The sequence below is a fragment of the Leopardus geoffroyi genome, chromosome C3 (assembly GCF_018350155.1).
Source record: "Leopardus geoffroyi isolate Oge1 chromosome C3, O.geoffroyi_Oge1_pat1.0, whole genome shotgun sequence".
Lineage (NCBI taxonomy): Eukaryota > Metazoa > Chordata > Mammalia > Carnivora > Felidae > Leopardus > Leopardus geoffroyi.
This window is the reverse complement of record NC_059338.1, coordinates 123900344-123924490: the sequence shown is the minus strand read 5'-3', so window position 1 is coordinate 123924490 and position 24147 is coordinate 123900344. Positions and strand designations below refer to the sequence as shown.

Genomic DNA, 24147 nt, shown 5'->3' with positions numbered 1-24147 from the left:
CAATAAAAAGAGCAAACTACTAATGCATGCAACATTTGATGGATTTCAAAAGCATTATGCTGAGTTTTCAAAGGCAAACAGAAAGAACACATAATGTATGATTCCATTTATATGAAATCCAAGAACAGGCAAAAATAATCTCTAATGGCACACCTTTAGAGATACTACAAGAAACAGACATGTTTCTAATAGAGAGGTGTTGCCAAGGAGGCAAAATAAAGGTTTAGCAACTGGCCTCTCGTCAGACAGAGGCAAATCCTGTCTCTATCACTTTGTGATTTTGCACAAGTTACTCTACACTAGTTTCCTCTTTCATAAAGTGGGAATAATAATAGGACCTACCTACTAGGGTTGTTGTGTGAAGTTATATTAAATATGGCAACATGACATGTAAATCATCTGATAGAGAGTAAATGAACTTGGCACACAGTACACATATAACATTTGGTAGCTGTTATTATTAGCCTAGGACGTGTGTTCATACATTGTCCTATATGTGTGTACTGCTGGTTACATTGTCGCTCATCAGTGACAATGCTCAGGAAAGCAATGCAGAAATATTTACTAAGAACCCATCAGGTTTTCTATATTCTTTGATTTAGTGATCCCTCTCCTAGAAAAAGTAGTCGGCACAGTCAGATATATACATGAAGGCAATTTTTGCAAAATAATCTGTAATAACTCCAAACTGGGCATAACATAAAAATAGAACAGTTGTATTATAGAACCATAATAAATTATGGCATATCATTAGTTGAAATGTGGAAGAATCCTTGTGAAAGTTACAAAAAGCAGAATGCAAAAAAAGTATGAGCACTGTGGTTACAGATGAGTACTATTATGCCCACATGCACAAAGTGATAGCTCATACTGCGTAGAATGGAAGCAGTTGTTATCCTCTTTTTAAGATTTTTAAGGAGCACCAGGGTGGCACAGTCAGTTAAGCATCAGACATTGGCTCAGGTCATGATCTCTCCGTTCGAGGGTTCAAGTCTCCTTGTGTTGGGCTCTGTGCTGACAGCCCAGAGCCTGGAGCCTGCTTCGGATTCTGTCTCTCTGCCCCTCCCCTGCTCACACTCTCTCTCTCTCTCTCTCTCAAAAATAAATAAACATTAGAAAAAAAATAAGAAAAAAAGATTTTAAGAATTTTCCTGGTTACCTTTTCATTTAAAAAATATATACTTTTTTGGATTAAAAATAATATTCTTTGTATAAAAACCCAAACATGAAAGAAAAGTATAATGTCGAAACCAAATGATAGAAACCAAATCGCTACTTGCTTTCGGTGGAAATGGGACAGGGCAGGACAGTGATTGGGAAGAGGCATGAGCAAACCCTCTGGGATTAAGGAAAGGCACCACTATCTTGATCAGGATGTGAGTTATACGGGTGCGTGCGTTTGTCACAATGGCTTGAATTCTACCCTAAATATCTGTGCATTTCATTGTCCATAAATTACCCCTCAATTTTCAAACAATTGGCTTGAGTAGAGGCTGCCCTTTCCGCTGGGATAGAACTCTGACTTAAACCCTGTCCTTGCAGTTTGTCTCGCTTCTGATCCTCTTCCCATTATGCTCCTGCTACCCCGATCAATACATTTACTTCCTTTTACTATCCAGTTACTTGCTTTTCTTGCACTTCGATGCACAAAGTACAACATAAGTTAGAATTTCACAGATCACTAAATGACGTTATCAAGTATTTAGGTGTGGCCAGTCTACATACTTTAATACAGTGAGGAAATGCATGCGAATTGAAGATGTTTCAACAACACTGAATTTTAGATTAATCCTCGGTTTAGACCTTTACCTATCTGATCTATTAAGACAAAAGCAAAAACAAACAAATTGCAGTGTAGTCGGGCCTTGCCAACGAAGACCGTTGATTTCCAACATCAAATGATCAAATGCCACTTCAATGAGGAAATGATTTTCTCAGACCTTCTCGTAAATTCGGGTGCAGACCACGCCCTTCATTTTACATTCCTTAAGAAAAGAGAGAGATTCATTGAGTATCTCAAACTCAAACTAGAAAACGGCAAATTTGCAAATAGCAACAGAAAATAAAAACGAGCTCAGAATATTAAACTTGGAAAGAAATAGAACATCAATGTGTCAGTCTCCAGCAATTCAGAATTATAATAATTGAAATAGGAGAAACAGTCTTGAAGTCAATCTATGTTACTATAGAAGAATTTTCTTAAAGTGGCAGGCTTTTATGCATAATTTGCATGCATTTGACTCTACTATAAGTGGATTTCAAAACTGTATGCATATCTGCATCATTTGAGGAACATTTAAAAATACTGATGGCTCCTTCTTCCCCTCCCAGAGATTTGCCTTTAATTGATCTGCGTTGGGGCCATATATTGGTATTCGCTCCCCATCTAAATCTATGTTGTAGGTAGGGATAAGAATCTCTAAACTACAGGGAAAAAAAACATTTAAAATTACATGAATTTATATTCACTGTATGTATTAGTAAGCACAGAAGCAAAAACTTAAATCATTAAAGGCCATCCCATGCAACCCTGGTCATCATTCTTTTCTGCTGACTAAAGGGTTTCCTATGAGCTGAGCTTAAATTATTGACCTGGTTTAGTTCAAGTTCTTTGGATTCTTGAAAGCAACACACTTAGCTACAGATATTTTATAATTGAGCTGTTCAGGAATACTTTGCTTTTAAAACTTAGATTTGTTTTTCTCTTTGTGAATCCAAACTGGTGATATTTATACATACTTTTTTGACTTTACTATTATTTTAGGTGTTATTTCTAAAATAATGAATGGGCTTTGTTATTTCTAAAACCTTGGACCTATACTTGAAGTACTTATCGCTGAGTCTTCATGGTTAAAATATCACCTAATCATTAACTCTGACTTTATTCTTAGCCATTCTTATCTATTTGTATTGCAAAGGGAAAAAAAAAAGAATATTTCGAAAAAAATATATAACCAGTTTCTCTATTTAAATAGCATTATTTTTGTATTTAGAAGTGAAAATATTCTTACCACTACCATTTTACCATCCACCAACTTTCTTTTTATTGTTGTCTCTTTGTCATCCCATTTCTGCACTTGATTCAATGAGCCTCTTGACAAGGTTACAGTGCTCTGCAAAGACAAGTTCCCATAATCGAGTTGCTTGGACTTTGGTTGACTAAAGAAGCCGTTCATTCACTATTGAATTGTTTTCATAATAGATGTCTCATGACATTTTTCTATTTTTACCTTATTTTATTTTTTTTTAAGTAGGCTCCACTCCCAACGTGGGGCTCAAACTCACAATCAAGAGCCTTGTGACTGAGCCAGCCAGGTGCCCCCAAGTCACATTCATTTTCAGTGGAATGAAGTAGGTCTACCCTTTTGAACACTAATAGGAATAATCCTCTTGAGCCACAGACTGATCCAACTTTGAAGAGAAACATTAAAATTTACCTTTGTTTTCCTGTTGTCAGCTGTGGTTTCTTCAAACTCTTGGCCTAACTTGAAGGAGATCTCTGTATTTTTAAATGTACTTTCAGTTCTTATAGTTATAATATCCCCTTTCTTGCTGATGATCACTCGGGGTTTGGCCAAGTTTCCCAGTTTTCTGGTGGCTAACCCCACACCTGAAAATCAAGATAGTGTTAGAATTATGTTGACCAAGAGATATACCTAGAGAGACTATGAATGGCCACCTTCTTTTATTTTTAAGTTTATTTTTTTTTTATTTTGAGGGAGAGAGAGAGAGCACGCGCATGAGTGGGGAGGGGTAGAGAGAGAGTGAAAGAGAGAATCACAAGCAGACTCCTCACTGTCAATGCAAAGCCCAGTGTGGGCTCTAACTCATAAACTGTGAGATCATGACTGAGCCCAAATCAAGAGTTGGATGCTTAACTGACAGAGTAACCCAGGGACCCCTGAATGGCCACCTTTTACGCTCAGTTGTGTCTCAGGTGTGGAGATGGCAGGTACTGTCACTCACTACCAAGGACCTCCTCCCACGTTTAACCACCTCGTGGAAATACATGTCCATAGACTTAAATATCTGAGGTTTTATTATTACAAAAGTAACGTCTCCAGATTTTAAGTAAGAGCGTTCAGCCTAAATGGTGCAATTTATCCACTTTTACCACATCCAATCCCACAGACTTTGAAAATCACTAATATTTTCTGTGGATCATTCTATACATTTTGGTTTTACTAATAAATAGTATAGGTATATTTTAAGTGAGACTGTGACAGATATACAGTGTTCTATGATTTTTTCCCCTCAGTAATATTGTGGATATAGAAAAGCCCCCACATCCTTAATAGAATCTCATTTCTGAATTTTTTTTTTTTTCTGGCCCTTAAGTTTAGCTGGTAAGAAAAAACTTTCCATTTTTCTTCAAGATCTGTACCATTACAAATGATCATAGGTAACTGATTTTTTTTTTTAATTTTCTGTATCTGAAAAAGAAAAACTAGATTCCTGTTTTATTACTATTACTACTAAGGCTATAGAAATACATGGAAAAGAAATGTCAAATGAGAGAATACATGAAGGAAAAACTAGTTTTGCTTATATGTGTATATATAAATTGTTATGTTTCATAATAGATGTCGATGTCTATGTCTATACATATATATATATATATATATATATATATATATATATATATATATGATCTCTGCAGTAGAGTCTGAGAATCTATACTTTACCAAACCCCTAGGTGATCTTATGCATTCTAAATTTGATTTTTTTTTCAATGTTTATTTATTTTTGGGACAGAGAGAGACAGAACATGAACGGGGGAGGGTCAGAGAGAGAGGGAGACACAGAATCGGAAACAGGCTCCAGGCTCTGAGCCATCAGCCCAGAGCCCGACGCGGGGCTCGAACTCACGGACCGCGAGATCGTGACCTGGCTGAAGTCGGACGCTTAACCGACTGCGCCACCCAGGCACCCCATTATGCATTCTAAATTTGAAAATGACATACTTAGGGAGTCCTTCATTGAGACTCTTGTATTTTGCTTCTTCCTCAGATATTAAGTCACGTCCATAAATCTAACCAACCTCGTAGTATGGATCTATCCCGATGGGTTCTCATAGTTTTCTAGGCAACATAACATGATTTTGCTCATTTTACCTAAAAATAGAATCTTTCTCATAAGCTTTCTGAACAGTTAAGTAAAGCTACAGACGCTTTGACAAACATGGCAACCTGGGTCATTTGACATCAGTTTCTATTATATTTACACAGCTCTGGAAATTTCCAAAGACTCTTCAAACTTATTGTGCTCATATGGAACATTCTCTTTTTTTTTTTAAGTTTATTATTTATTTCTGAGAGAGAGAGAGAGAGGGAGGGAGAAAGAGAGAGAGTAGGGGAGGGGCAGAGAGAGAGAGAGAGAGAGAGAGAGAGAGAAGAGAATCCAAAGTGGGCTCTGGGCTGATAGCAGAGAGCCCAATGTGGGGCTCAAACTCACAAACTGCAAGATCATGACCTACGCCAAAGTTGGAAGCTTAACTGACTGAGCCATGCAGGTGCCTCAAACATTCCCTAGAATTAGTATAAAATAAAGCTGATACAACAAATGACTGGATTTTCCATCTTCATCCACTGCTCCAATTCCAGGAAAGTCTGAAATTAGTGTAAATTTCTGGTTTACCTAAACACTAAAATTTTAGATTGAGGTTTTCTATTCACTTTAGTATATTCAACTGCTGTTTTATGAGCACTTCAGTTGTTATAAAACTAACCTTCAGAAAAGCCAGAGGATGGGTTGACTAAGCCTCTAAGATTTCTTTCCTCTAGGTCTGAAAGCAAAGCCCTACTGATATGAAACTACTCTTGAAATCAGTGGAAGTTCCATATATTTAAGCAGCTCTTATTTAGGTTAAAATCTATTAAAATATCCACAAGCAAAATGCAAATAAATTATTTGAATTCCACAATAGAAGACTAATTCCAGAAAAGGATTGTACTTTCCCAGAGTCCTGGAAAAGGAATTAAAAGGAAATAGTCATGAAGCTTTCTCAAAAATGATCTTCTCAACCAGAAAAACAAAAACATTTCTTACCCAGAGCTTTCATGTAATCATCAAAGTTCTCACTGGAGACGAGTTTCCAGGTGCCCAGGAATCTGTTGCTCATTGCGATGGATGAGAATTCAACACAGTTCTAGATGAGATTCAGGAGATTCAAATAAGATGCTGAAGCCTCAGAAGATTCTTTTCAAAGATGTCCAAAGCATGTGACTCTCACAGAGGCCCAATGGGGAAAAGCAGTGTCAGGACTCAGCAATGAATCGTCCATTAGGACAAAAGAAAGCCCCACATAATGTTTCCTTTAGTCTCCAAAAAATTTTATAAAGATCAATGAGAGTACTATTTGAACCTTCAAAAAATTTTTTTTGGTCAATCTTACATTTTTAAGAAGTGCTTAGTCCTTAATGCTTTGGAAAAGACTCCATGAATTGAATCTTATACCAAATTGAATTATATGAGCATGAATGAGTGTGTGTGTGTGTGTGTGTGTGTGTGTGTGTGTGTGTGTGTGTTTAGGCATCTTGGTCACTCTCAATCCTGAGTCTGCAAAATTAAGAATTCTTATTGAAAGAGAAGAAAGGGAGGAAAATGTCCATGAGTATTGTGATATCCGCCTCAAATATGTAGTGGGAGAGAAATGCAGAGGACCAGTGTGAGGAAGTATTCATAGGTAAGGGAGGCTTGGCATAGTTCACATATCCCAGGCGGGTTGAGTGGGAAGACAATACGGTCAGTCTATTACAACAGAGCACAGAAATTGTATTCATGGATGCACAAGAAGGAGCACCAGAACACGCTCTTAGACCGCAGCAAAGATTTTCATCTAAAAAAACCTTTCAGTCTAAATTAAGCAGGTTCTTAGTTAATATCACAACTTTGAATGTAAAGCCTTTAAAATAAATCTTCAGTTTTATAAAGAGAAGGATTTTCTAGATAAATAATACTAATGTATATTGAGAGTTTGTTACAGGCCACTGTGCTAACTGCTTGTTAGGGATTATTTCACCGAATTCCCTCAACACCTCCCAGAATTGGGTACTATTATTACATCTATTCTACCAATGAGAAAACTGAAGCTTGGGGAGGTTAGGTAACTTGAAGGTTTGAACTTGCATTGTTCCCCAGCCTGGACTCTGGACCGTTATCTGACACTGCTCCCTTTATACCACATATGCACCGAGGCCTTGGCCAAAGGTCAGATCATACTGACATCCCCAGGACTAGATAGAGACATTCATTCTCACCCCCCAAATCAGTAGAGGACACAGTCAAGAGATGAGGCATCCAGGCTACTATGGTACATCAGAGCCTCAGTCTTTGACCAGGGGGAGCAGATATAAAACCACTTCAAATATAAATGTTGCTCTTGGGAATACCTTTTGGCTGTCATGCCTCTTCCTAGTGCTTTTCTACATTGGCATTAATCCTGATTGTAAGACAACGGGCATTACTAGGTTTTATATATTTGTACACAGGTTGGCACTATTCACACCAGTGGGAAATTCATCATGGGAAATATCCCACGATCAGTTTGCTCATAACAGGTAGAATTGCTGGCCTCTAGGGTTTAGGTTACAAATGTTATAGCTGTGCCATAACCATTGCACTTATGTGGTTAGAGTCCAGGCTGGGTCAAAAATATGGAATCTTATACAGTGATTCCAAGCCTCACCTTACATTACTCGTGCGTGGATAACTCAAAGTGGAAATGAAATAGTGACTAGAAAAATTCCTGAGCTAATCAGCTAACCCAATCCTAGACCCAAGAGAATATAACTGGAGGAAGGATATTGTACTGGAATAGAAGAAACAGCTATGAAAAAAAGGGCTTTTGATTAGCAAATGTGTTATGTTCTTAACCAAAACACTTAATAAAAATGAATGATGGTATCACTTGTGCCTTCAAAAAAATTTTCGTTACCCTACTTAATTGAGCAGTGAAGCTAAACATTCAACATTTAGGTGTTCTCCCTAAATCTGTGAGACTCTCAAACCATCCCACTTGAGCTGAGCCTTTGTATTCAGAGTGACTGATATAGGAGAGCTATATGAATTTTCAGCAGTTCCTGTGTTGCTTATAGGAATAGCTGTGGATTGAAAATATAAGCATCGAGCTATATATTAGCGAGGCTTATAAATTTGAAGCAATTTTAAACAAAGAAAAGAATTTTCTATTTTAGCTTATCAGCAATATACTGACTGCTAGAATTAACCAGATATATTCATACCAAAATAAAATTCTGAGACTCATATGTGAACCAAAGGCACAGATCAAAGCAATAAGAGAAGATCCAAACTAAACCAGGATTAAGATATTAAGTCACTCTTACCTAAGAAAGCTATCAATATCCTAGTGACAAAGAGTGGATAATAAACACCAGAGCCACATTATAACTAGATACATATATTTATACTTGAACTAAATGTAGTCTGTTTACAGCATGGATTCACCTTTCATAGATTTATTGCCTATGTAAATTCTCAAGAAAAGGGGAGCTACTTGAATCATTCACTGAAGAGAATGTCCAGAGGTCCAAACAAAATAGATAAAGAAAGTTTGCTCTAGATAATATGTTAGGTAAATATCTCTCACATATTGTCTTCAAGCTGTATCCCATTATATATTTGGGAAAGTGATAACCAATCATCCTATGGTAAATGAACAAAGAATTCATGATCACCCATTTGAGTGCCAAAAATCTGACTCCATTCCTTTCATTCATTTAATTGCAAAAAATATTGAGAGCCCACTAAGTGTTAGGCACTGTTCAAGGTTAAACATCATTGAATAAAATTCCATGCCCTTGTGGAACTTACTTTCTATATTAAAATTAGTATATAGTCTGAAGTTATTTGCAAAATAGCAATACTGGGATCATAGCTGGTGGCAAGAAAAATATGTCAAACAATGGGTCACTATAAATAATGGTCATTTTTTAAATGTTCATGTTTTTAATAACTGAGAAAACAAAAAAGGACCTTAGAATTTTCACATCCTCATAATAGGTGAGGAAATTAAACTAACTTTACAACTATGACATCTTAGAAAAGATGGATGATTTTTTTAAAAATTCTTCACGGCATCAAAACTACACAAAGGCAGAGAAAAATTAAGGGTCCAGGATTTGGGTGAAAAAGGAAAGCCCAGAGGAACAGTCCCAATATTTGGGGCAGATCCCTGCCTTTCTACGATCTCTGAATTCTGCAAAAGGCAAGTGAGAGGCACAAGTCTGAAGAATGTTTATAACTGTGTTACAGAGTTAGGGGAACAATGAGGGAGAGTCCTGGTTTGTCATCATGCTTTGGTTTGGGACATTGAAAGGTTGCAGCATAGGGGAGAAGGTGAATTAAACAGGCCTGTGCTAGCATCAATTCCATTCTCAAAATTAGTTTAGTATGATCTGGACAGCCAGTGAACCTCGCTACCAGCCAGAAGCAAAGGAAGATAATGTCACCGTAAGTCTAAATTATTTCTACAATTTTTTCACATACGTTGTCAATCAAAAATAAATAGAACAGAGAGACAGGAAAATATGCTCAAAAAGCAAAAGAAACAAGAGTCAATAGAGCTAGATGATTGACAAAGCGGATAAAAATAAAAACAAACATGTTATAGAAAATATCATCAAGACCAAATTTTTTTCGAAGCGCTTTTCCATTTATTTGTTTGATAATTATTTATTTGTTTGTTTTTCTCTTTTTAAATTTTTTAAATTTATTTTTTAATTTACAAGCAAGTTAGTTAGCATATAGTACTATAGTGGTATCAGGAGTAGATTCCAGTGATTCGTCCCCTATGTACAACACCCAGCATTTACCCCAACAAGTGTCCTCCCTTATGCCCCTTACCCATTTAGCCCATTCCCCCCCACAACCCCTCCAGCAACCCTCAGTTTGTTCTCTGCATTTAAGAGTCTCTCATGTTTTGTCCCCCTCCCTGTTTTTATATTATTTTTGCTTTCCTTCCTTTACGTTCATCTGTTTTGTATCTTAAATTCCTCATATGAGTGAAGTCGTATGATATTTGTCTTTCTCTGCCTGGTTAACTTCGCTTAACATAATACCCTCTAGTTCCATCCAAGTAGTTGCAAATGGCAAGATTTCATTCTTTTTAATTGGCGAGTAATACTCCAGTGTGTGTGTGTGTGTGTGTGTGTGTGTGTGTGTGTGTGTGTGTGTGGTGTGGTGTGTATACACCACATCTTCTTTAGCCATTCATCCATCAATGGACATATTAACTCTTTCCATACTTTGGCTATTGTTGATAGTGCTGCTATAAACATGGGGGTGCATGTGCCCCTTCGAAACAGCACACCTGTATCCCTTGGGTAAATACCTAGTAGTGCAATGGCTTGGTCTAGGGTAGTTCTATTTTTAGAATAGAATCTTCATACGGTTTTCCAGAGTGGCTGCACCAGCTTGCATTCCCACCAGCAATGCAAAAGAGATCCTCTTTCTCCGCATCCTCACCAACATCTGTTGTTGCCTGAGTTGTTAATGTGAGCCATTCTCACAGGGGTGAGGTGGTGTCCCATTGTGGTTTTGATTTGTATTTCCCTGATGATGAGTGATGTTGAGCATTTTTTCACGTAAGACCAAAAATTTTTAAGACTGATAAAAATTGGCAAACTTTTAGCAAGATGGACTTAAAAAGAGAGAGGGTAAAAGTTATTAATTGCAGGAATAAAAAAGGATATATCAGTATATCCTATAGTTATTAAAAATTATGGTTATATAACACAGTAATTTAAAAGATCATAAGAAAATAATAGGAGCTACTTCATGCCAATAAACTTTAAGATTTAAAAGAGACTTACAGGGGCGCCTGAGTGGCTCAGATGGTTAAGCGTCCGACTTCTGCTCAGGTTATGATCTCGCGGTCAGTGAGTTCAAGCCCCGTGTCGGGCTCTGTGCGGACACCTCAGAGCCTGGAGCCTGTTTCAGATTCTGTGTCTCCCTCTTTCTCTCTCCTCCCCTGCTCATGCTCTGTCTCTCTCTTCTCAAAAATAAATAAACATTAAAAAAATTTTAAGAGATTTATAAACTCCTTAGAAAACACAATTTACCAAAAATAATACAAGAAGTAAAAAATGTGAATACTCCCAAATCCATTATTATCACTATGGTTAAAATTGCTCTCACAAAGATACTCTGGGCCTGTGACCTTCACCAATGAGTTCTTACAAATATTTCCAAAAAAAATAGCACCAATCTTACACAAAATCTTCCAGAGAATAGGAAAGAAAGTATTAATTTCCAACTTGCTTCCACCAGGTGTTCGTATGTACTCTTCTCCTGGAATGTTTAACCACTCCCATGTGTTTAATCCTTAAATCTCAGCTCAATCATATTTTCCTATCCTTGGGTTGACATCCTTTAGATTTCAATTCAATCATCTTTCTTAACTTCTTCTTGTATAACATCATTTAACAGTTACTGCAATGGCAAGTTTTATTAATTTTGGATGTTATTTGATTAATATGTATATCACCCACTGAAGTCTTGATTCCGTACAAGTGGGGAAAACATGTGATTTCACTCGTGTAGTATCCCAAGTACGTGACACTCAATAAATATTTGTTGACCGACTGAATGAAGAAAATACAAAATTTTCTACTTATAGGGGTTATTATTTGCATTAAATCAGATAATAAATAACATAAAAGCATCTAAAATTGGTGCTTATGATCAATAATATTGTTCTGCTAAACTTCCTTCTCTCCTCTCCCTCCCCCGCCTTTTTTTTCTTGCCTTTTTCACACACACTGGAAGCATGGAGAAAGCAAAGGCGGTGGGGCACGTCTAAGCGTCTAAGTGTGAAACTTAATGGCAGCACTCATTCCCTCACTGGTCACTCTTTTAGTGGCGCTTTTTTCCGTGTCCAGGATGACAAGACCATAGCACACCACTAGGAAAGTGCACATAAGTTGATTCCAAGACTCATTGTACATATTCTCACCTGCATGCATGTGGACAATAACTCGACACAAATTTATTGAACTGAGGTAGCACTGGAGAGAACGTGGTGAGTGAAACAGCAACAGTTCCTGCCCATATGGGCCTTATATCCTAGTTAGGAAGACAGACATTAAACAAACGGTCAGAGACATATTAGAATATCCAATTATTATTTTCCTTTTTCCCAATTATTATTTTTTATCATTTGCAGATGGAGGTAGTGAGGATATCACTAAAGAGCCAATGAACCATTATTATGTAGGAAGATCCCTTATGACATTGTTTAGACACCAGATGCCTTGAGACTGATGATCTCATTTATCTTTAGAACTCAGCCACTAAGGCATCTGGTGCCCCCACCCGAGACAGCTATTTGACAGAAGGTGACAATGGCACTTCAGGCTTGATATCTTCCTATCACATGTTTCAGATGAGTGTTTTTCTCTACGTTTAACAATATTGAGATTATAGTTGCTGTCTTAATGCAAATCATTTCTTGTAAGCTCCTTAGTCACCAGTGGATATTCTATCTTTTGGTTGCTATGGTGACAGTTGCTGTGACATTTACACTGCTCAAAGGTGGTTAATAGCTTGTCTTTTGTTGAATGGCAATAAAGAGAGGGAAGTAGTTTCTGATTCCTCCAAACAATGCATTAAGCTTGGTTTTTACTAGACTGTAACGTACATGGCCTCTTGCAAAATCTAGTCTAAGATTTCAAGTCATTATTCCTAATAGAACACCTGAGAATTAAAGTTACTCATTCACTGGGGAGGAAATAGAAGATAATTTCTGCATCTCAGCTTCTTTTGTTAGTCATTACAGCATATACTAAGCTGGCCACAGTTTTTTATTCAATTTGCATTTTTTCCTCTTAGTGAGAAAGTGACGTTCACAGCATTAAAGTAGGCTGTACTTTTCAGGCATTAGCATAAAGAGCCATAGGAAATACTTTTTAGGACTTAGCCCATCTGCTCCCTTACAGCTGATGGGAGAAAGGAATCCCTGAAAAATAATTCACTTGCAAAGGATAGTGAGAAGCGTTAGCATGTCTAGCTTTATTTCATAAGGAACAAATATAAACTCATAACAGTTAAGGTGATTTTCTAATCATGTATTACACAGATAGCCTACCTTTTTTCCTACTTTATTTCCTTAATTATGCCTTACAAATGTTTTCAATAATTGAGATGGTATAAAGGCCTTGAGAGAAAGTATTATTTACACACACACACACACAGGTAGACATACATGCATACACACACTGTATTTTCCCTAAATGTTCAATTTAGAAATCTTAAGAACCTGTAGGTTTGGGATTAGGTTGTTTCCTGATATTTCACCCTAATTTTCCAAGTACACAACTCTGTAAAGCAAATAGACTCCATTTTGCAAAGGAGAAAACCAAAGTGGTTAAACAGCTCACGCTTGCTCACATAGGTGTCCACGACAGAAGCAGGATTCAATTGGCTCTCACTGCTTCTCCAACCTCATTCACTTCACTTCACTGCAGTGTATCTCTGGGGTAACAGACAAGTCTGATTCTAGCATGGGGCTGGTGTCTAGATGGTTCCTTCCCAGCCTTGTCCGTCTCCAAAACTTACACAGGATCTAGATATCAGACTTTAAAATAGGCAAACCAGGGGTGCCTGGGTGGCTCAGCTGGGTAAGCGTCTGACTTTGGCTGGGGTCATGATCTCCTAGTTCATGGGTTCGAGGCCCCTATTGGGCTCTATGCTGGCATCTCAGAGCCTGGGCCTGCTTTGGATTCTGAGTCTCCCTCCCTCTCTCTCTGCCCATCCCCCACTCACACTCTCTCTCTGTCAAAAATAAATAAACGTTAAAATTTTTTTTAAAAAATGGGCAAACTATATTTTCCCTAAACGTTCAATTTAGAAATCTTAACCTGTAACTTCAGGATTAGGTTATTTCCTGATATTTCATCCTAATTTTTCCATCTAGATTACTATCTTTGGCATAGTTAGTTATTTTTAAGGCCAGTGAAGAAAAGCATGGACTTTTATGTTTTTTGCATTTTTGTGCAAAAATTTATGAAAATTAAAACACTAAGAAGGTTCAAAACAAATTATTTTGTCAGTGTTATTTTCCTTCGTGGCTTATAAAAACTACTATTATTTCCTTCATTTCAAACCCTTTTGGAAAGTGAACAAATAATGGCTTTTCATTGCTCAACTCACTGTAATGAAAAGCTCCATTATTTCCAACACAAGTTAACAAATATGACACACTATTATTTACTTACAGATAGATAATGATAAATCCTGTACAACTTGACAGATACGTTATCATTTACTTACAGATATATGATAACTTTTGAAGGCAAGTCAGATATACCGAGTGACTGATCATGTGAAAGTCCTTAAGAAAGACTAATAATGATTCTTAGTATAAGCATCAGTGACTTTTTTTCTACAGAAATTTTGACGTGTGTTGACTGAGAATAAAAGTAAAAGCAGTAGGGTTTCAAGATGCCGGCCTATTTATAACATCAAAAGTTGTGAGCTCTGTGCCTAACATGTTGCTGTTTTCCAGCACCTAATTTGGTTTTGAACAGTTGTCAGAGTAAGAATTTGTTGAGTCAATGATTTCCTCAGGAGTAGTATGTTTTATTCTACCTACTAAAGACACAACACGAGGCTTTTGTTTCATTTAAGTTCTTTGTACTTTGAGCTGTGGCATAAAGAGGAGAGAAATGAGTCTTGAAAATTGAGACCTGTAGTATTCTTTTCTTAATTATGCCTCCGTAAATCCACAGATCTAAATGAGTAAGTGCCTAGTGCTTTTTAGAGTAGTATCTTCTTCCTAACGGTTGTGGGAAACCCTAATGGTTGTGCTCTGAGGTGTTGCTAAAGTGGTCTGTCGTTTGCACGCCCCTTGCAATCAGACTGTGTCCTGATTAAAGAAGGATTGGCCCATGTCCCTCTTTGTGCAAGGACACACTGGGGGTTGAGAGTCCCTTTGACCTCTGGGGAGCAAGCGTGGTCACAGTTTGTACACACTTGAGTCCTTTAGGTAGGACAGGCCCAAGTCCTGTGGGAATGCGTGTCATCGCCCACATCCAGCAGCTGTGTGGCCACCACCAAGCCCATCACTTCAGGTGCACAGCTGTGTGCTTAGGCATCTTCAGGGTTTAATATGACAATCCTAGATCCTCTCCTTGGCCTAATTACTTTCCTTGATTTGGTTCCCATGCTTATTCGTTTTATAGATTACCTTTCAATTTCATCCCTACAAAGGCAGCCATACCCCGCAGTTTGCCTAGGGCAGTCCCCATTTTTGCCTGTTGTCCAAGTGTAATTATTGATACAGTCCCTTTCCACTATAGACAACAAATTACATGGACATTCTACTTTAGCCCATATTAAACCTAACTCTCACGACTTATTTTTGACTGACTGCTATCAGTTTGGAATTTAAGGTACAACATGGTATTTACATAATTCTTCCTCTTTTCTCTAAACCCTGAGAGTACTTCCTAGTAACAGTAGTTAATGAAATTATTAAGGGACTTTGTGTAGCTCTAGATATTATATTCTTACCAGGAACTTAGAAATTCAGTACTGGCATTTAATATAAGGTCATTCTGCAAAGACTAAGTTGTAAACAGTGGTGACAGATATACTGTCCTCATTATTTTAAATGGGCTTATGGACGAGTGAGACAATAATTGTTTCAAATGTTCTTCTACAATAATTCAACCACAGTGCCACAGTGTATAATGTCCAGGCTGTATTTTGTGCTCTATCCATCTATATAAGCAGGGCCAGCCTTCTGCAAAAACAGAAAGTCAGCATGTTGGTTTCCAGCATCTGTACTGCCCAAAGTAGTTCCTAGTGGTTGTATCTGCAGTGTATTATACCCTCTTTGAGGTCACAGGAATTTCAACAGAGCACTCTTTGACAGAATGCCTTAACTTAAATGGAATGGGTCCACTGGAGGGAACCTAAGGACTATAGAAGTCAGGTAGACAGAGGGTAGGGGAACTTTGGTGCTCTCATAATCATATAATAAGCAAGTCGCTTCTTACCTCACCAATTAATCAGCTTGTCCCCAACCCTCACTATCACACAGCTCCAAAACTGCACTTAATTTGATGGTTTTATTGAGCAAATTTATGTTGAACAATTTTTTTTAAATCAATGGCCCTGAGGCATATCTTCTTCAAGTCCCAGTTTCTTGTTAGTGAACAAGTTTCCACTGATGTAGAAATTTCCTTCATACCTTTTCATAAACGCGAGTGCTGACAGTTTTATTCATGGTATATTCCTAAAAGCAAAGAGGGATCTATTAGAGTTGGTGCATGAAGGTTAAATTTGCTCTATCCCTCCTTCTCCAGACTCTCACATCAGGATGCAAAACAATTGAGTAACTTGAGAAGCATGCCTCAAATAGGAGTATCGGAAAACTTCAATTTACAGAAAACTCACCACTACCATGTTTCCATCTACAATTTGTCTTTTGATTGTTGTCTCCTTGCCAAGCCATTTTTGGACGTGAATCATTGAACCATTGCTTAATGTTACGATGCTCTATAAATGCATAAAGGAATCAGTTAGAAATAGCAATTCACAACATTTTCACCTACAGAAGACTTTTCATCTACTTTTTAATGTCTGTTTTGACATTTTTTTCACCCAAATTCTCCCCTCAATTCTTGTCATAATTTATTATCATCAAACTAGAGAGGTATCAAGTGAGTATTCAGTTAATGCTCTCCTTCCCCGAACAATACCTAAACTATTTGTGAATAATTGTTCTCTTGTATATGCTCTTTTATACAAAGAGACCAGAAAAAAATAAAAACACATCAAATTTTTTGGCCTGTGAATTTAGAGATATGCAATAGTAATGAACAAAACAAGCCCAAAGTGACTTGGTAATTAATCAAATTAGATATGAATGAACCATGCTCAAGTGCTTCCTAGTTTTTTCTGGATTGTGGAACACCAGGAAGACTTATTTAGTTCTTACCTTCACTTTCCGACTGTCTGCTGTGATTTCATCAAATTCTTCCCCCAGTTTGAAGGAGATCTCAGTGTTCTTGAGGGAATTTTCTATTTTGATGTTCACTTGATCCCCGTTGGCACTAATACTGATTATCGGCTTTGCTAACCCCGCCAGGTTCCGGGCTGCTGCGCTCATTCCTGTAAAGTGGAGAAAGCAATATGCCTTCCTAAGACATTTAGGAAGAAGTGCTAACAACCATGTTGGAAAGCAATTTAAAAAGAATACATACTTCCTCCGTTCAGGTTTTGGGTAATGCGCTATAATTTCTTCAATGCTCACTGTAATAGCTAGGTTGAGCCAAGCAAACTCATTGAGAAAATGTGTCAGTAATTACACTTGACATTTTGAAAAGCTAAATTCACTTTTTGAGGCTATTGTGCCTCATCGAAAATCTTGGAGACTCATGCTTCCTCGAAAATGTATAGCTGCATGGTGCCTTTTAGTGAATCAGAACTCATGCTTTACCTTGTGGAGTGTTACAACAGCTATGAGGGGGGTATTACTATCTGCATTTTAGAGATGAGTACACAGCATCCTAGAGAGAGAGAGAGAGAGAGAGAGAGAGAGAGAGGCTTATTCTAAGTGAGGTGTCTGGTAAGTAGCAGAGCTGAGATTTAAACACAGGTTTTCTAACTGAGAATTTTAGCACGCTTAGAAAAAAAAAAGCAAAACAAGAAATACAATTTTCAAAATATCTAAACTCCTCGAAAAGATTATGACTTAGGAAGCCCAAGCCCCTCTTTTATTTGCAGATTACATTCAGATCTGGCCAAGAAAAGAGGAAGTAGACAAATGACAGTTTGGCTTAGAGCCTGGCCCTGTTCAGGTTGGGAATGTCCATGGTCAAACTTGATTCCTGTAATAGGCGGGCAGAAGTGGGGCGCCTGGGTGGCGTAGTCGGTTAAGCGTCCGACTTCAGCCAGGTCACGATCTTGCGGTCCGTGAGTTCGAGCCCCGCGTCGGGCTCTGGGCTGATGGCTCAGAGCCTGAAGCCTGTTTCCGATTCTGTGTCTCCCTCTCTCTCTGCCCCTCCCCCGTTCATGCTCTGTCTCTCTCTATCCCAAAAATAAATAAACGTTGAAAAAAAAAATTAAAAAAAAAAAAAAAAAGAAGAAGAGCTGAATCTTCTCTCCCTGTACCAATAGCAAATTCGATTTTGCATTCAGACTGTGAAACTGACAAGACACACCTGACTGTGGAGAAGCAGTGTTAGCTGTGGATGACAAAAGAGAGAAGAGCGAGGTGGTTATAACCTGGGCTTGGCCACTTGTGAGCTCAGGCATGTTATTTCCCTTCTCTAACCTTCAGCTTTCTCAATAGCAAAACGTGGACAACGTATAGTGCTTGCCTCCTAGCTGTGCTAGGAGATTAAGTGAAAGCACTTTGCATGGCAGTGGCACATAGTAGGTGCTCAGCTGTTATTCCCACTTGTCCTCTGCCTCAGTCCACTCTCAGTCAATCAAGGGCTACTCTTGCCATAAGCCCAAAGTTTCTTAGATGCCCCCAAATTTAAACTCAAAACAGGTGGGTCTATGAATCCATGAAGAAATAGAGAGGTATGTTTCTCCTATCTCCCTAAGAAAGTTAATACTAAGCATGAAAAAGGGACAAATGTTACATTATGAACACACTGACTTATTATGCATTGATCACCTCAACCCAATTTAAAGAAGAAAATAAGGTTAAAAAATTCTTGGCTTTATATGCAGTTTATTATTGCAAGGAAGACTTCTCTTAATTAACTATTAAAAATTAATTATTAAATAATTACTGTTCTTCTAGCATTAGTGAAGAATAGTTGAGTTGCTATAGACCTGAGCCATTATAATTGATGTTTATGAACTTGACTATAGAGCTAAAGAATGGATAGGGTTGGGGCGCCTGGGTGGCGCAGTCGGTTGGGCGTCCGACTTCAGCCAGGTCACGATCTCGCGGTCTGTGAGTTCGAGCCCCGCGTCAGGCTCTGGGCTGATGGCTCAGAGCCTGGAGCCTGTTTCCGATTCTGTGTCTCCCTCTCTCTCTGCCCCTCCCCCATTCATATTCTGTCTCTCTCTGTCCCAAAAATAAATAAACGTTGAAAAAAAAATTTAAAAAAAAAAAAAAAGAATGGGTAGGGTTTAGACTTCTGAGAAATAGCCAATGGAGAGACATTCAATGAGTAAAAATGTTCCATTTCTCCAATAAAAAATTTGAAATTCTTCAAAATAATGTTTTTTAAGTATCTCTCATATATATGAAGACTCTAAAACATTAACCAAGTAGAAATTTCATTTGTTGCTTTTGTTCTTTTGAAGTTATAACTTAAAGCAAAGCTTGAAACAAATTTAGCTGATAAATTTAATTATAGAAATTATTATCTGTAAATTTGAAGCTAAGAAATGCTATTAAATGAAATGATGAAGCTGGGGAGAAACTCTATCCAGGGGATAGGATGAATATTTTCAAAAAGGATAAATGGACTTAAATATAAAGATAATGACAAGGAAGTATATGTGAGCTTAGTATTCCAAAATGAGACAATTATTACTAGTTATTTAAAAAAACAGGGCACCTGGGTGGCTCAGTTGGTTAGGCATCCACCTGTGGCCCAGGTCATGACCTCATAGTTCATGAGACACACAGAGCTTGCTTGAGATTCCCTCTTTCCCCTCTCTTTCTCTCTCTCTCTCTCTCTCTCTCTCTGTCTCTCTCTGTCTCTTTCTCTCTCTCTCTCTCTGTCCTTGTCCTGCTCATTCTCTCTTTCTCTCTCAAAATATATATACTTTTTAAAATCAAAAGTAGATACATAAACTTTGTTAATCTTACATGACTATTTCCTAAGATCACAAAAAAGAGAATTATAGGAAAATTTATTGTGAAATGCAAAGCTGACCATATAACAAAATGTGTTGCCAGTTTCTAAATCTTGTAATGGTATTTCTCACCTAGTTGTTTCATGTATTCCTCAAAGTTTTCACTGGAGATCAGCTTCCAGGTTCCCAAGAAGGGCTCAATCATGATGGAAAGCTTGTTGAGAAGAGGCACTCACAACCAAAAGCCAAAGAAACTCAGGGAATACAGTGCTGCCAGTATCTTAATTTAAAAGGCATCTTCATCACGTGACTTCTGAAATAACCAATGAGCAGCAGCAAGACCAAACATTCTAGGCACCAGCATGACTCATTTTATTCACCCCCAAATTAAGAAATGGAAAATCAACATGTAAAGCTGAATTTAAGTCAATGATTATAGCTTCTAGGAAAGAGACTTACACCCCCAAGTCACTTGATAAGTATTATTTCTGGAATGGAGATAATTTTCAATAGCCCTTTGAAATTTGAGTGCTGAGTCAACTCTTTAGGAATATCCCAACAAATGTCCAATAAACACCTGACTAAGGTGGTTTCCCCATCTGAGAGGAGAAGCACACCCTTGCTTGATCCACCTCAGCTGTTTTTTGTTTGGACACATTATGGTTCCAGAGTACACTCTTCATTAAAATAATAGTCTCTCCTCCCTTCCTTGCAGGGTTGATGAATTGATATCAGTTAATGTAACTGAGATGTCTTCAGTTTCTTGGAGGCATAGAGTGTTATTAATATTATCACTGTTGTTCACCAAGAGTGATTGCCCACTGAAAGGAAGGTAACAATTACCATTGAATGGTGTTTTGTGACTTAAGCCCTAAAAAGGAGGTGGAGCTAATGCTTGGAAAATTCATCTTTTAGGCTTACCAAGTAATCTTGATATTAAAAGATACCACTTGGAAAAAAAAATAAAAGATACCACTTGAAATTGTGAAGAGAAGTTTTAGAGAGAAAAATGGCATTTTGATATCTGCATTCGAAAAGAGAAAGGCAGTAGATTATTTAAATCTCTGTACAGTTATTTCTGTAACCTAAGTAATATGGACTTGGCAATTTTGCCTTTACGAAAAAGGATTAGATTCAGAAGCTCTAGATTTATATCACAACTATTAATTCCAGTTGTTTTGAACAAGACCAGAAAATTAGGCACCAGAAGAAGAATATTCACACTATTATCTGCCTGTGTCAAATAATTCTTCAAAGAAATGTTTATTTAAATCATCTGTTTGTGGAAAAAAACAAATTTTTAAAAAGGTAGAAGTTTTGGCACCATAATGTTAACACTTAAGTGGAATAAAGAATTTCTTTTGGGGCGCCTGGGTGGCGCAGTCGGTTAAGCGTCCGACTTCAGCCAGGTCACGATCTCGCGGTCCGTGAGTTCGAGCCCCGCGTCGGGCTCTGGGCTGATGGCTCAGAGCCTGGAGCCTGTTTCCGATTCTGTGTCTCCCTCTCTCTCTGCCCCTCCCCCGTTCATGCTCTGTCTCTCTCTGTCCCAAAAATAAAATAAATGTTGAAAAAAAAAAAAAAGAGTTTCTTTTGATGACAACATATAAAGAAGAAATTTACAATACAGTCTTTTTATAGATATAACAGTCATTGAAATATTTGGAGGACAAAACAGGGGAAGCAAAAACGCTAGACTCGCTTTCAGGAAACCAAGACCTGTCCCCAAAATAAGTGCCTTAACAGTTGAAAATGTACTCAGAGATGATATTCAAATAAAGAACACGTGGTCAAATCTTGCTTTACTGGTTCTACATGTGTGCTTACATTCTCTGCTTGAAAGATAGTAAGAAAACATGGCGATGCATGTTGGCCCATGGGGCAGTGTGACATTAGTGTCATCATTCTTGTTCCAATTTCCCTACCACTGATGGATTCAGGAATCAATCCTGTGGCCCATATAGAACTCAGTTGTCCCATGAGACCAAAGGAAAAGTAAAATTTTTGGCTTCCATAAAATTCCCTTACCCCTAAGGGAAAGAGCCAGAGAGATGGTTTCTCTTCTCCTCTGCACATTTTGCTTTTTTGTAAATGTGGGACTGCTGCATCCATTGTGTTACCAACTCAGAGATGCAGCCAAAACTGAAGATGACAGAGTGCAAAGTGGGGAGGAACTAAGGCCATTTAATTTCTGGAATTTTACATATGTGAATTAATAAATTTCATCATTATTTGAACAATCGTGTGTCTGAGTTTTTGTTACTCGCAACTTAAGCCTTCGTAATTGATATGCCTCAGTAAATAGCTTTACCTAAATGATTCGTTTCAAATCTCAAAACAACCAATTGCATGTGTCATCTGATGTTGGCCTTGTGTACAGCAACTATCATCTCTCCAGGTCCAATTCAAACATCTCCTTTTCTGTGAAACTGACTCAGAGCTAGTTGATTCCTATTATGTAATACAATTGTACTTTACCAGAAGTATATCAGAAAACATTTCTCATGGTATTACAACTAGTTATCTTCCAGCCGTCCCCTGAGTTATTTCATAAGCACCTCAAGCAAAGAAAATATTTCTTACTCACCTCAATATCCCTAAGACAGTGGCTGGTATACCGTAGGTGCTCAATAAATGTTTTATAAATGAATGACAAAAGGAATAAGCAGTGTTTATTTCTTTTAAACTGGCAATTCCCCTCATTACTGATCTGAATCTCTCTAACAGTGACTGTAAGCAAGCTTGTAATATACGTTGTTCTCTCCAGTCCGGCCGACCGATATGACAGGTCTTTCATTACAGTCATCAGATGATAGAGGGATTCCCAGACTCCCTTGGTCTTTGCTCCGTGTCTCATTATTACCATGTGAGTCTCTCTTCTCAACCGAGAATGTGCTCTGCTAGTCCTGCTGCCACCACCACTTGCCTTTGGCTTTTGTGTTTGATTTTAAAAGCAAACCCCACCCCCGAAAAACACCATTCCCTCAAGTAAAAAAACGTTCAAGTGAGGCGGTTCATAATTGTTAATTCTAGTAAAGGAATCAGGATAGAGCAATGTGTTTTCGAACATTTACACATCTTGTTTTCATGATAGCTTCAATGCTCATTTCTTCACTATCTCATTTCTGTATGTTTCCCCAATATCTCATTTTCCAGAGTAACTTTTTTCTTGCGACATTTTAGAGGTAAAGGAGTCTTTAATAAATTTTAATTTTGAGATGCTGCATTCCCTATTGGTGAGGAACAGTGGTAAAAATAAAAATATACTGGAAGCTATGAAAGTATTCAGGAATATGTCTGGTAATTTACTGCTATATATAATATATATATATATATATATATATATATATATATATATATATATATATAAAAAATACTTTAGCTGGAGCCACAGTAGATTTATTTTCCAAATTTTTATTGTGGTAAAATACATGTGTCATAAAATTAACTATCTTGACCATTTTAAGTGTACAATTCAGTGGCATTAAGTACATATTATTGCGCTACCTCACCACCATCTACTTCCAGAACTCTTTTCATCTTGCAAAACTGAAGCTCCATACCTACTAAACAAGAACCCGATTTTCCCAGTCTCTTAGCCATTGGCAACCACTATTCTACTTTCTGTCTGTACAATTTCAACCAATCTAAATAACTCACATAAGTAGAATCCTACAGTATTTGTTTTTATGGTGACTGGTGTATTTCACTTACCATGCACTTCTTAAGTTTCTTCCGTGTTGTACCATGTGTCAGAATTTCCTTCCTTTTTAATGCTTAATAATATTCCATTGTATGTAAATACTACATGTTGCTTATCTATATGCCAACGCACCTTAAGTTGCTTCTCCATTTTAATTATTGTGAATAATGCTGCTATGAATATGGGTGCACAAATATCTCTTTAAGACCCTGTTTTCAGTTTGTGGCGGTCGGGAGGTGGTGGTGGAGGTGGAGTATACACTTAGGAGCAGAATTGCTGTATCCCATGATAATTACATTTTTAATTTTTTGAGGACCTGTCATCCTGTTTTCTACAGCAGCTGTATCATTTACATACCTATCAACGGTGCACAGCATTCCAATTTCTTGACATTTTCACCAACATGTTATTTGGTTTGTTTTTTTGATAGTAGCCATCTTAATGGATGTGATGTGGAATCTCATTGTAATTTTGATTTACATATCACTAATGATTAGTAGTGTTAAACATCTTTTCATGTAGTGGACATTTGTATATCTTCTTTGGAAAAATGTCTTTTCAAGTCCTTTGCCCATGTTTGAATCAGGTTGTTTGTTTTATTTGTTATTGAGTTTTAAGAGCTCTCTATATATTGTGGATATTAATTCCTTATGAGA

At 37.5% G+C, this 24147-nt stretch overlaps 2 protein-coding genes and 1 long non-coding RNA gene across 3 annotated transcripts in view; 1 reads left to right on the top strand and 2 right to left on the bottom strand.

Moving 5' to 3' along the window:
• The window catches only part of LOC123585981, a 267199-nt gene that overhangs the window by 125036 nt on the left and 118016 nt on the right, over nucleotides 1-24147 (top strand). The window lies entirely within an intron of this gene.
• Nucleotides 1695-12996, bottom strand: LOC123585976 (myelin P2 protein). Its single transcript, XM_045454753.1, has 5 exons — nucleotides 11975-12996; nucleotides 6049-6148; nucleotides 3438-3610; nucleotides 3012-3113; nucleotides 1695-1985 (listed from the first exon to the last, which is right to left on the bottom strand). Exons 1-5 carry the CDS (start codon nucleotides 11978-11980, stop codon nucleotides 1935-1937), a joined length of 432 nt encoding a protein of 143 aa, XP_045310709.1. The 5' UTR covers nucleotides 11981-12996; the 3' UTR covers nucleotides 1695-1934.
• On the bottom strand, nucleotides 16078-20056 carry LOC123585979 (fatty acid-binding protein 9-like). The gene is made up of 4 exons (XM_045454765.1): nucleotides 19924-20056; nucleotides 16964-17136; nucleotides 16420-16521; nucleotides 16078-16258 (listed from the first exon to the last, which is right to left on the bottom strand). Exons 1-4 carry the CDS (start codon nucleotides 19994-19996, stop codon nucleotides 16208-16210), a joined length of 399 nt encoding a protein of 132 aa, XP_045310721.1. The 5' UTR covers nucleotides 19997-20056; the 3' UTR covers nucleotides 16078-16207.

What these genes read in the sequence shown, in the direction of transcription:
- LOC123585976 (XM_045454753.1), bottom strand. An exon ending in TGATTACATGAAAGCTCTGG is followed by an intron (nt 3,611 to 6,048) that starts GTAAGAAATGTT and finishes CTTGATTTTCAG; the next exon opens with GTGTGGGGTTAGCCACCAGA. An exon ending in TGGATGGTAAAATGGTAGTG is followed by an intron (nt 1,986 to 3,011) that starts GTAAGAATATTT and finishes TCTTTTCTTAAG; the next exon opens with GAATGTAAAATGAAGGGCGT.
- LOC123585979 (XM_045454765.1), bottom strand. Translation starts at nt 19,996, where the DNA reads ATGATTGAGCCCTTCTTGGGAACCTGGAAGCTGATCTCCAGTGAAAAC. An exon ending in CAGACAGTCGGAAAGTGAAG is followed by an intron (nt 16,522 to 16,963) that starts GTAAGAACTAAA and finishes ATGCATTTATAG; the next exon opens with AGCATCGTAACATTAAGCAA. An exon ending in TAGATGGAAACATGGTAGTG is followed by an intron (nt 16,259 to 16,419) that starts GTGAGTTTTCTG and finishes CTTTGCTTTTAG; the next exon opens with GAATATACCATGAATAAAAC.